The sequence below is a fragment of the Gigantopelta aegis genome, chromosome 10 (genome assembly GCF_016097555.1).
Source record: "Gigantopelta aegis isolate Gae_Host chromosome 10, Gae_host_genome, whole genome shotgun sequence".
NCBI classification, from domain to species: domain Eukaryota; kingdom Metazoa; phylum Mollusca; class Gastropoda; order Neomphalida; family Peltospiridae; genus Gigantopelta; species Gigantopelta aegis.
Genome location: NC_054708.1, coordinates 18,121,085 through 18,134,283, shown reverse-complemented (window position 1 = coordinate 18,134,283; position 13,199 = coordinate 18,121,085). Strand labels below are relative to the sequence as shown.

General features: G+C 34.7%; 1 protein-coding gene across 4 annotated transcripts in view; it reads left to right on the top strand.

Moving 5' to 3' along the window:
• The window catches only part of LOC121382885, a 33,790-nt gene extending 21,559 nt beyond the window's left edge, over window positions 1–12,231 (top strand). Inside the window, exons 12-19 of one of the 4 annotated variants that reach the window (XM_041512562.1) lie at window positions 1,055–1,306; window positions 2,294–3,705; window positions 4,219–4,526; window positions 6,135–6,312; window positions 7,565–7,628; window positions 8,033–8,074; window positions 10,713–10,812; window positions 11,683–12,231. In XM_041512562.1, the coding sequence (XP_041368496.1) occupies window positions 1,055–1,306; window positions 2,294–3,705; window positions 4,219–4,526; window positions 6,135–6,312; window positions 7,565–7,628; window positions 8,033–8,074; window positions 10,713–10,812; window positions 11,683–11,727 (2,401 nt within the window). In that variant the 3' untranslated portion in view covers window positions 11,728–12,231. Of the gene's footprint in view, window positions 1–817; window positions 1,307–2,293; window positions 3,706–4,218; window positions 4,527–6,134; window positions 6,313–7,564; window positions 7,629–8,032; window positions 8,075–10,712; window positions 10,813–11,682 lie in introns of all 4 variants that reach the window. The other 3 variants (XM_041512560.1, XM_041512563.1, XM_041512561.1) reach the window with 3 other exon arrangements.
• Window positions 12,232–13,199: the final 968 nt, after the last annotated feature.

Here is a 13,199-nt window from a genome sequence, read left to right as displayed (position 1 = left end):
TTTTGTTTTCTCCCTCTCCACTCTTCTCTCTCCCCCCCCCCCCCCCCCCCCCCCCCCTCCATCATACACAATATGCATTAAAATGTTTTTAGTACCAACTTTTGGGAGCTGAATTTTCAGGTTGTTGCTGACAATCAAAACCTAGTCTTTGTTTTAAGTTGATATAATTGGAGGTGGATGTTCTGCGTTTGTTGTTTACTCTGTATGTTCTCTTAATATAGTCTTTGCCAGGAAGGGTGAGTGACCAATAACACTAACAAATTCAGAGCTCGAACTTAATGAGCAAGTACTGTTGATGTGATATAAAGTGCAGTAGGTCAGGGATATCACCACGGGGGTATGTGCCATAGGATAAAAATTACTGCTGTCAGTAAAGCTCTTCATGTTTATTTGCTTTCAAAAAACAAGAAAGAAAAAAAGCCATAAATGGGGTCTTAAAAATTGCCGTTGGTGGACCGGCATATTCTTAAGTTCGAGCCCTGCAAATTGATCGCCTTGCAATAACAGTTTTAATCAGTTTTATTTGAAACTTCATGTGATTGCTCTTCCAGCACAATCTCAGGCCCAGAGTGACCTTCAGCTCTCTCTGATTTTAGCTCATGGTGACAATTACTGTCTTGTAATACAGCACTTGAAATGTGCGACGGCAGTCAGCAGTGCCATGGCAAAACGTTGTTGCAAAATTGATCTGCATCAGCATTTTTATCATTGTTGGTTATTTACTGTCAGTTTTGTTTTTTGTTTTTATTTTCTTGATGATCTGAATTTCTAGGACTGTAATAACAGCTCAAAATATGTCTCTTTATGTTCTTAATAGTGCTGATCAACCAAACAGACAAACTGAAATACAAGACAAACAACATCTTAAACCAGAAATAATTCAAAGCCAACATCCTCGGTCTGGGCGATCAGAATTGTCTCCTTATGTTCTTAATAGTGCTGATCAACCAGACAGACAAGCTGAAATACAAGATGAACATCTTAAACCAGAAACAACCCAAAGCAAACGTCATCGGTCTGGGCGATCAGAATTGTCTCCTTTTTTTCTTAATAGTGCTGATCAACCAGACGGACAAGCTGAAATACAAGACGAACAACATCTTAAACCAGAAATAACTGAAAGCAAACGTTCTCGGTCTGGGCGATCAGAATTGTCTCCTTATGTTCTTAATAGTGCTGATCATCCAAACAGACAAGCTGAAATACAAGACGAACAACATCCTAAACCAGAAACAACCCAAAGCAAACGTCCTCGGTCTGGGCGATCAGAATTGAGAGATAGAATTGTGCAGAAGAGAAACAGTCGGTTTGTTAACTTCTGTATGATTTAAAAAAATTATTTCATGCCAAAGCAGTTAACTACTGAATGAAGATAAATTATGTACATATTTTTCTTGCCCACTGGACAGAATTAGCCAGCTTTTGCACAATGCTAGATAAACCTGTCTAGCACCCCAGTGCTAGATAAACCTGTCTATCACCCCGGTTCTAGATAAACCTGTCTAGCGCCCCAGTGCTGGACAATTTCTACATACACGTGATGTCATAACTCATGCTTTACAAGGATTGACGTCATAATTGATGTTTTTCAGAATTCTGTCTGCCATTTCATGTTGTATTATTGTTTAAAAAATATTTAAACAAATTAATATTTTCAGCTTTATATTTATTGTTGTTAGTTACATTTTTATGTTGTAGCATAAGGTCGCTTACACAATTAATGTTTTGTTACTGTAATTAAATGGGCAAGAAAAAGAACTAATCACTGTTGTGAGGTATAGATAAGGCAATTCCAACCCTTGGGGGGGGGGGGGGGGGGGGGGATGTTTTTGTAAGGGTCTCGGTAAACCTCGGCCCTCACAAAAAAACACATTTTGTCCCTCGGGTTGGAATTGCCTTATCTATACCTCACAATAGTGTTCAATGGTGATAGATTCTATTAGTTAAGAGTTGCCACTCAATCTTCTGTTAACCAAATATACCACTAATAAGATATTCTCATTAATGCAGCGTAAATATAGAATGCAGTGTTCGCCAAACTTTAGAGTGCTGAATGAGTGTACGAACAAATGATCAACATCATGTTGACATTTGCTTTTAAAATTAAAACATTGTCAATAACAATGGGCAATTGATCTATTTTTGTAAAGTTTGATGAATTTAGATTTTGTATCCTTTTCTTTTATTTATTCATTGAATGCAAAAAGAGTGTTATTTAACTGAAATTACTGTAAACATTAGACACATATTATGTAAATCTTTGGATTATTATAGTACCTGGTTCTGTTTACAGTATACCTGACAACAGCACCTCTGAAGAAGAATTAGAACAGCGAATTGACAAGACGCCCGTCAGTCGAAAAGCACAACTTCTGCGTGAGACCCTTGAACAGGAGCTTGATCTGAGCATAGCACCGAACATTAATACCATGTGGCAGCGCTTCCAGGAACTGAACTCAACAGAAACCGACAGCACGATGAACACATCACGTATGGAGACGCTGGCACATCTGGTACGCAATCCCACCAAACACACCGTTCAGTCGTTCCTCAATCAGCGGGAACAGGGCAGGCAACAGCGTGAAGAACAGGTAGCCGAGGAACGGGAACAGAGACGGAAAGAAGTGAAAAATGCCAAACTACACGTGTCACGGGATTCTGATGCTTTGTATTCCATTCCTGAAAACAATTTGGGAACGCCTTCAAAGCTGAAAAGTCCCAAAAGGAAACGAGAAATTGTGATTGATCCAAACATGACCAAGCTCCGTGATAAAATTCAGAGGCAGAAGGATAAAATGAACAAGGAAAGGAAGAAGGAACTAAGACGGATGGAGAAGCTGATGAAGTTGGAACATCTTCTGAAAGCCAAGCGCACTGGTAAAATTTCAAGTCGTGAATTGTCCCAGAGCATTGATGATGTTTCATCCACAACCATTCCTACAGAATCATCCCCGGACCTGACCAGTAATGAGTCGACGATAAGTGTTTCGTCTAACATGTCCGACGCGCCCACCGAGGAAACCACTGCCAAAGACAGTAGTCTGGAACTGCACCTGGCCAAATTAGCAAAGGGTCACGAGGACACTATGGGAGATTTGTCCATGTTCGAGCACTTGTATAAAGAAGCTGTACAAAAACACTTTCATTCCAAAGATACAGGAAGGCCATCAGAACAAACCAGAGAGCCAGAGCAACGTCATCTTCGTCAAATGTTGAAAGGGAAGGGGAAACAAAATCATCAACAGTTGATGAAAGAGCGAATTGCTTCCTTTAAAGAAAATATTGAATCCTTTGACAATTTCTCTGAGAGTAGAGAAGTCCATAGACATGAAAAGAAATGGATGTCTCCTGCCAAGAATAGAAAATCAGCAAGTGTTTCCCCACTAAGGGGACGATCAGGGAGATATTCCTCATCCAAGCCAAAAAGCAGAGATGTTGGAACCATTGTTCCTACACCATGTAATAAGACGTCATCTCCTGGTAAAGACAGGTCGAGGAGAACACGGTCTGAAGCTGTTCAAACAAGCCCCTATCTGTGTGTGTCATTGAAAGACCTAATGAAAGCTCGATCTTCTTCACCACAATACAACGTTCCATTTTTTAAAAAGAAAAGTCGAAGTTGTTCTCCACCGTTTTCAACACGATATACTCCAGAAGTAGAGAGTATTTTCTCAGTGAAACAGGCAAAAAATACAACAACTTCAAGTAAGTTACATGGTAAAGGATTTTTTTTAAATTTTTTTTTTTTTTTTTTAAATGTTATTAAAAGTTCCTTACAGGTTACAGGTTGGGGTTGGGGTTGTTTTTTTTGCTTAGACCGCTTGAAATTTTTCTTGTTTGCATATTTCAGAAGTAAATGTAATGGACTTTGAAAGCATAATTGATGAAGTGATGGTTTACAAAATGTATGAAATTGCAAAGTTTTTCTACTGTTTAATGTTTTAGATTTGTGTATTGACCTTGAAATTGATGCAATCCTGAACAAAATATTACCTTCTTTTATACAATTTGTTGGTACTTCTTTATTAGTAAAACAATTTGGGTATAACTTTATCATATACTGTTTAACTTTCATGGCGATTTACCCATGTTTGACAAAGTTATGGCCCTTTAATTTAAGAGATACGAAACAATTTAGGCCCAGTAGTGGAAATGTGCATGTTGTATTTGTTGTACTTGAGGAGTAAACCACTTCACAGATTGTGTTTAATGTTACAGAAGGTATTTCCTGGTTTGTTGAACTGAATAATGATGATCGTCCATGGAAGAAATCCACGAAAGAAGATCACGTATGGAGACCTCCTCCAAAAGAGGATCGAAACTGGAGTTCTCCGCTAGAAGAGGATCGAGACTGGAAATCGCCCCCAGTTGAAGACCCCTCGTGGAGGTCTCCGCTGAAGGAACGTCAGGAGAAAGTGAGAGAGGTGGTTCACATCAGACCGGTGGTCAAAGAACACGAGCAGTCCGCGAAGAACGACCCGGTCAAACAGGTGCTGCAAGATACTCCGTCACAGGCATCTCTTCAGGTACACACTTCTGTAGCTGACCATCAGGGTGGGACGTAGCCAAGTGGTAAAGCGATCTCTTGATGCACGGTTGGTCTGGGATTGATACTCATCAGTGGGCCCATTGGACTATTTCTCGTTCCAGCCAGTGTGCCATGATTGGTATAGCAAAGGCTGTGGTATGTGTTATCCTGTCTGTGGGATGGTGCATATCAGGGCTTCTAGATTATGGTAGCCCCACTCCCATGGCAAGTGATATTCAATGTTGGGCTAGTAAATAGCTACTATTGCCATGTCCGACAGCTAGTGAAAAAAAAAAAGGTCAAATGTTACAGTTACGTCTATTTTGTAAATATGAATATCTTGTCCCCACCTCAACCCAACCCAACCCCCCCCCCCCCCCCCCCCCCCGATGTTAGTGTTTTCTAAGCTCTATCTACTTATTTAGGTGACATCTGATTATTACTATTATTTAGTAAAGTAGGGCTAGTGAATTTTTAATTGTGGCTGGTACTTTTTTAAAATCACTGATCCCATGGCTAGTGGATTTTATAAAAAATTCTAGAAGCCCTGTGCATATAAAAGATTTGTTGCTGCTAACGGAAAAATGTAGTGGGTTTCCTCTCTAAGACTATATGTCAGAATAACCAAATGTTTGACATCCAACAGCAGATTAATAATGTGCTCTAGTGGTGTTGTTCAACAAAACATACTTTAACTTTAACTGACCAGTAGGCTCCGCAGGGCTCGAAAAAGCAGCCTGCGAAAAGCAGTCTAGTCTTTTTTTAGACCCAGTGAGTGAGATAGAAATTCACCTGTTAAAACCACCAAAACATCACAGGTCATGTTTTCTAGAGAGAAATGTTTGTACAGTGTTATTTTCTAATTTCATTAATGTTCTAAAATCCATCTCGCAGGTCAAGATTTTTCACAGACTGTACCAAAACTCACCTCACACCATGCTACCTTTTTCCAGCAGTCCATATATTTTTTATATTTTTTATTTCTATACCCAATTTTAAAATGTACTTACCTGGATATTTGTATTATATTTTTCAACCACAGCTCTTTACACTGTGTTTTATATAATTTTTATTTTTAAGGGAAATAATTATATTAATATACATACCTTTTTCTTTACACCCCATAACCAATCTGTAGTTTTTGTGCTGGGGTGTCATGAATGCATTCGTTCGTTCGTTCGTTCATTCATTCATTAAGGTGTAGTTCACACAGTTAACAAAATGTTCATGCATATACAAACTGTATGCTGAGGACAATGTTAAAGCCAACAATATATTTGACCACCAAAATATTTTCCAAATTAAATGTTTTGATGTACCTTTAGTGGGGAAGGATGGAGAGGTTCATAAAATGTTTACTTTGTGTGCTTATGATAATGTTGTTAATTGTGATTTTCATCAAGAGTAATTTTATATTAATTTTATATAATACATTAATCAATAAGAATTAAAGTTCCTTACAATAAAAAAAAAATTGTAAATGTTTTGAGATTTTTCTAATCTTGTTTAATTCATCTGTTCCTTAAGACTAATAGTGTGCATTTTTTATGTTGATTGACATGCTTCAGTTTCCCATTTTCACTTTGTCATTCATTTGTATTGACAGGATTCGTTCTCCCAGCGCATGGCTTGGTTTGTCTCTCGATCACGAGAACGGCAGAAACGAGTTGCATTAGCTGCCCGGGAACGCCACATGCAGGAAATGTTTCGCCTGGAACACGAAAAACTCTTTGGGGACCAGAGAAAGAATGTTAATTTGAATGCAATGAATCTTCCTTTATGCGGTGAATAGCACTTATGACCTCATTTAACATCATAAGCATGAGATAGGTGTAGGGGGTGGGCAATTGCCCCCCTAGTGCTGGAGCAAAACCATATATATAGATATTCGGGGAACATATGCTAACCTGAGATCTTTTTACCATTTATTTCCATCATTCTACCCTCAACACTAGTTGTAATCCATGTAAAAATATGTAATGATTCATTTGCAAACCTATATAGTTTGGTAGTAATGCCAATATGAATAATGGAGATTCGGGTAATTTCGTGTAATTCGGGCAAAAGCCAGCCTGTCCCCCTACAAAAATGGGAACCAGTATGCCTATGTTGAACATAACACTTCTCATAACATGTTAAAACACATCTGTCTGTCTTGTTTTTATCTCGCCTTTTTACTTCATATAGGGCGGGACGTAGCCCTGTTGTAAAGCGCTCACTCGATGCGCAGTCGGTCTGAGATCGATCCCTGTCAGTGGGCCCATTGGGTTATTTCTCATTCCAGCCAGTGCACCACGACTGGTACATCAAAGGCCGTGGTATGTGCTGTCCTGTCTGGGATGGTGCATATAAAAGATCCCTTGCTACTAATGAAAAATGCAGCGGGTTTCCTCTCTAAACTATGTCAGAAATTACTAAATGTTTTACATCCAATAGCCGATGATTAATAAATCAATGTGCTCTAGTGGTGTCGTTAAACAAAACAAACTTCTTCTTTTACTTCATATAGGTATTACTTATCTGCCGCCGACAGCAGCACCTGTAGTTTTAGCATTTAGCTCAACATTCAAGTTTTCGCATTTAGCTCCACTTCTCACAAACTTGATTTGTAAAAAACAAAATACTAATAATAATTAAACTTTAATAAAAATTTCTTCAATTAATTTTCTTTAACATTTATTTATTGATTTTGCAGTTGTGAGTAACATTGGATAAGTTTATGGCTGGCAACATATTTAATTCTGTGACATTTTTGTTATAAACAAGAATTTGATCACTGAAGTGTTGGATGTGTAACCAGTAATAGCTTGTTACTAAAGTCATTATTTATTAAATGAACAGATCCTAGTGGAGGTTTTAGGTACATTCTTGGTTCTCGTAAAATAAAATATATAACAGCAAATTTCTTCCTAAATATACTTGCTGTTTAAAATTTAGTATTGAAAACGGATAGTATTTATCGAGATATAGGTATGTAAATAAAAACAAAACAGGTGTAATATCAAGAATTAATCATGATTTTCTGCTTAATTTCAGAACAACACCATAATCCACAGAAACGACTTTTGACAAAGCAGGAGCAGAAGGAATTAACTGAAAAGTGAGTGATAATTATCATTGTTTATTTTATATTTGCTGTGGTTTTTGCTATAAGAGAAAAGCTGACTTCTGCAAAGACGTTATGATTTTTTTTTTTTTTTACCATTTTTGTAGCATTTTTAATTGAACTATTATAGGTTTTGTTTGGAAATTTTCAGAGTTAACATATTTTTCATTTGAGGAAAATGTTATTTTGCTGAAAATTAAAATAAAAATATTTTATTTTTATTTCCTTGTAATTTTTACGTTTATTTTTCCTTATATATTGTTGAAAGTTGATTTGTTTTTTATTTGAGAATTTTTTTTATAGTTCATTGTTAATGTTTCCATTTTTGGTTTTTTTTTATCAATGTGAATTTTTGTGCCATTTTATTTGCAAGCTTTTTAATTCCTATAATAAAACAGTTGCAGAAATTTCATCAGAAATTTGCCCAAACCTGGTCGACGGTATGCATACACACTGTACCTTTTTGTGATCACTGAAGCATTTTTCTTGAGCTTTGTTGCATGACTTTTGCATGTTTATTATTAGTAATGTACTGTAATTTATACACAAATGTTCATAGTTCATGATTTGTAATATATAGATATATATGCTTTTAATGAACTAAACAAGATTATTAGGCTGTATTTACAATTATAGTTTTAGATTTATTTAATAACAGCTGATAGAATATGCTTCTAACATTTAATTTTTTTTCTCCATTACTTTCGGTTTTGTATAATAATTATTTTATTTAGTCACTACATGTAGGATTTAGTTGCTGTAAAAATATTTAGACAATGTTTTGCACGTTGATATATTTTCTTTCAAGTAAAATGTTGACGAGTATAGTGGATCACATGTGTTTAGGCATCTTTTCAATTGGATCACAATTAGAAGATAAGCATTGTCAAAATTAAATGTTGCACACTTCAGAGAATTCTCATTAAAATATTTTTGATAAAATTTGTTACTTTTGACTAAACAAATTTTTTTTACACAGTTACAACCGAATTCCAAAATCAGTTAACTTTTATTTTAAGAAATAATTTTAAATTATAACATTTCTTGTTGTTAATCTTAAATAGTATTGTACCTCAGGTGTTTCAAAGATCAAATATCTATTGACATGTTAGCTGAAATCGGAATTTGAGTTGAAGATGCAAGAAGCCGATAATCTTTGGAAACAGTTGTGAGACATCACATAAAACATTAAGCTAAGGCTAAATTTTGATAAACTCACTTTTCTGCACCATAGCACTGGACACTTAAGTCACTGATCATGTAGAGTTAAAAAAATATATTGTGAATAATAGTCGTTTTAGTTCTTTGTAGTTACTAGTCACACTACAAATACCAGTAGGACACTAGGCAGTCCGTCAGTCTGATGCTGTATCTCAAAATAAAAGAAATACCAGTAGAAAACTAGGCAGTGTGTCAATCTGATGGTGTATCTCAAAATAAAAAATGATGACTTACAGTCAGATCTCTGTTAAGCAACTGTATATATGGGAGCAATTAAAAATAGCCTGTTAACAGTTAACATTATAATAAAGTAAGCTGTAGTCAACTATTAGGAGAAGACATTACGTGTGTTGTCATTTTCAGTAACGGCTATTTCAGTTTTATAAAAAAAAAAAATGAAAATCCTGCGTTAAAATTGCCTTTTTGGCTAAAAGAAAAAATGACAGTTAACTCTTGTCTAGTGACATAGTTCACATGACATTTTCTTGAATAGTGACATAATTTGTATGATATTCCTCATCTGCTCTGTAGCGTAGGTACTGAAAACATTAAAATGTAAGACGTCCTTGTTTTCAGATAAAAAAATTATTGTTTATGTTTGGTATTTTGTAAGACGCTTTGCAGTGCTTATGTAAAAACAGAAATAGGAATAAGACATTTTACTTGTTATAGGGAATACAAAGTAAACAGTAAAATAGTTTTAAACCATACAGCTCACAGTCCATAATTTTATTATAAAGTTAATGTTTAATATATGTGGCTGTTTCTCTGACATTGTGTGTCTACATGCAAAGACTATTCATAGGATGACATACCTGAATATTAAATAGATATGGGTATAAAAAGTTTTAGCAAGTCATAAAAAAGTGTTACTTATGATATTAAACTAGTTAAAATTGTCAGTGTTATTTGTCAAACTTGATCTGCTATCTCAGTCGTAAAACTGCAATTTAACAACCTGTAAAACATTTAGCTTTTTTTCAAAGTAGATATTGAAATATAACAAACATTAAACAATTATTATTTTAATAATACTGGTATTTATTTATTTATTTATTTACTATATCGTATATTGATACATGTTTTATTCTGTACTGTGTGATAACATACATATATTTTGTAATGGTTTGAAGTGATATATACTGTTTTATGTGAACATATATATTAGTGGCTATTGCTAGTATTTGTAATTAAAATATTACAGGCATTTACTATTTGTACTTTAAGACATAATCTACTGTGAATCCATTTTAAAATCATATTACTATAATCATATTCATATTCTCAGTAAAAACAATTTACATGGTCATATTTTTATTGCTCATTAAATGTTGTTAAGTGTTATTTTAAAGCTTTTCTTTATTTTATAAATTGGATGTAATATTTGTATACACAGTGTTAGTACATTGTATCATATACATGAGAAGGAAAATGTCCACTCTGCTTACAAATATTTTTTAAATATGAGAGATATTTCAAACAAAATTTCAAGTTAACAAGTATAATATGTTCCTAAGATAAGCAGAGGATATCACTTAACACGGTGGGTGGTTGCATATTATTTTTACATATTGTTACTAAAGTATATAATTATAGATATTTATATTTGGATGTACAGTGATCTTTAAGTGTAGAAATTTCTTAGTTTCCATCTCAATGTCTGTGTTTCTCTTTCACAACTAGTTTTAATGAGGCTTACTGGGATTTAGGTTCCGGTATACATGAAAAGCTTAAGTCTTGTAAGTAACCTTGGATTTTAAGGTTATGGGGTACATGTCTTCCATAAGAATGTCCCATATCTTTTGACTATAGGAAGAGCTCGCATTGTTTTCAAAATACATTTAATTGTGTTTTCAGAATTTACAAGCGGCTTCCTGAAGTGGTAAATGGGAAAATGCAAAGGAGAATGGAATGCCAGAAACAACTGAATCGCCTTAGAGCAAGACTTTTCAACAAGGTAGTATTAGAGCAAACTCATTATTAAATAGTAATATGTGTATGTCTTAAGGACCATGGGTGTTTATTGCCTTAACAATAGTAGGAATGTGACTTGTTGGTCACATAACTGACTGAAGCAAGACAGTTGTGAACAAGATTCCCCCCCTCCCTTTTTTGTTGCTTTAACGTTTTGTCATGGGCAAAACACCAATCAGTAAAAAAAAAAATTGCAGAATGTCATCCATGCAGTCTTGTTATTGTAGACCTTGTATGACAAGGATTTTACATGTTTGAAACACCTTGGGTTGGTTGGCTGATAATTAGTAGCTCCACCTTATCTGTGTCGGTCTGGTTACAGCAGACAAAAGCAGTGTAATAATTGTTCATAGCTTGTGTTACTATTGTGACAATTTACACCTTTAAACTCCCAGTGTACATGTAAGTTCTGGCATGAAATATATTGCTGTCCCATTAAATCTAATATATTAAAGTTTACTTTGAATATAGTAAAGTGCAATTGCAATTTTTTAGGTCGAGTTGACCAGTCTGTAGTGGAAAAAAGCAAAAGAAAACAAAAGCATCCCATGGACGGCAGCAAATATCGTTTCTCATCTTTGTGGTCCATAGCCATATGCCTGTTGCCATTTTGGCATATAACCATTTAAAAAAAAAGTATTTTGAGTCCATTGTTAAATAAACATTTTTTCTTTCCATACAAAATTGCAGATTAAACATGAAATTAACTGCATATTTTGTAACATTAATAGTTCACTTCAAGTAATAAAAAAAAAAAGTTTGAACAAGTCCAGACATTATTTCTGAGTTTTAAGATTTCTTTTGTATTGTTAACATGTTCCTTGAATCTATACAGCTTTTCTCTCGTTCACAGAAAGTACAGCGGACAGTTCTGAGAAAGTCTGGTGTGCTGGCTTGAAATGCATGAAATTGTTCTGGAAAAGCAGTATGCGACTTACCATGGAGCCTTCTGCTACATGCAATAGCAGCCATCTTGTGAAGAGCTACATTTCTGTGATACATATTATCTGTGATATAAATTATCCACAACTATTCTAAGGAATAGATTTAGGGTTCGAAAAAAATCCACTGGCCCGTAGTCCTAGCTAGTGAATTTTTGTTGTGGCTAGTGGAAATTATCAACTATATAGCTATAATATACATAGGTCACTAGCCAAAGCATCTGTGAGTGTGTGTGACTTTCTCAAACACTTGTCGAACACTGATATTAGATTGATATGTAATTGTATATAAATGTGTGTAGATACTGTTAATTGGTTAACTATATAGCTTTAATACATATGGCACTAGCCAAAGCTTCTGTGAGGGATATTTCATTTCAACTTATTTCGTGCTTATATCCAATTAAGGTTCAAGCACACTGTCTTGGGCACAGACCTCAGCTATCTGGGCTGTCTGTCTAGGCAGTGGGTTAGTTGTTAGTGGTTGGTGAAAGAGAGGAGCGTGTAGTGGCCTTACACCTACCCATTGAGCCTTTAAGAACTCGCTGTAGGTTGGAGCTGGTACCTGGCTGCGAACTCTATACCTACCAGCCTGTAGTCTGATGGCTTAACTACTGTGCCCCCGAGGCCAGTGTGAGGAATAATGATGTTCTCAAACACTGAATTATTAGATTGATGTGTAATTTTATATAAATGTGTATAGATACCATTAAATCATTAACTATATAATTTACCTTAATTGGCATTAAACAACTGAGAACTCAAAAGTGGTAATAAATCAAAAATATAATTTCATATTTATGATATTGATAAAAAAGAGAGCTAAATCAACAGTCAGAATATGACACCATGAATATAACACTTTTGAGTGTATAACTATTGTGATTGGTTGAAATTGACATATTGTGACCATTTGGCAATTTCTGATTCATTTAAAAAAAATTATCAACTCAAAGATCTTATATTTTTTAAGCATGTATGTTTTGTGTTTGTTTTTTCAAACTTGTTCTTTTAACAATGACTAGCATGTTAATAATAAATAACTAGCAAGTTTATAAATAACTTGTAGACTAGAATATACAATGTATAAATTGTATTATATAGATTTTTAGTATGACATTTGACTAATGAGGACAAAAATACTGTAGTAAAACAATGCACTGATGCACACGAACACAGACTTCCAAAAAAAAAGTATATTTTTTTATACAACTGCACAAATTAAAATAATTCAGGTTATATATATATACATGTACGTTTGTCACTTGCAACATTTATGAAATCAAAACTTAATGTCCTGTAATTAAATCTGTTAAGAAATGAATTTGTCATATATTAGTAACGCCAGTCACTTTCTCTACTATAAGCTATACTATATTTACCAGCAGGAATAATTCTAGACAAAACATCAACCTTAAAATAGGAAGAG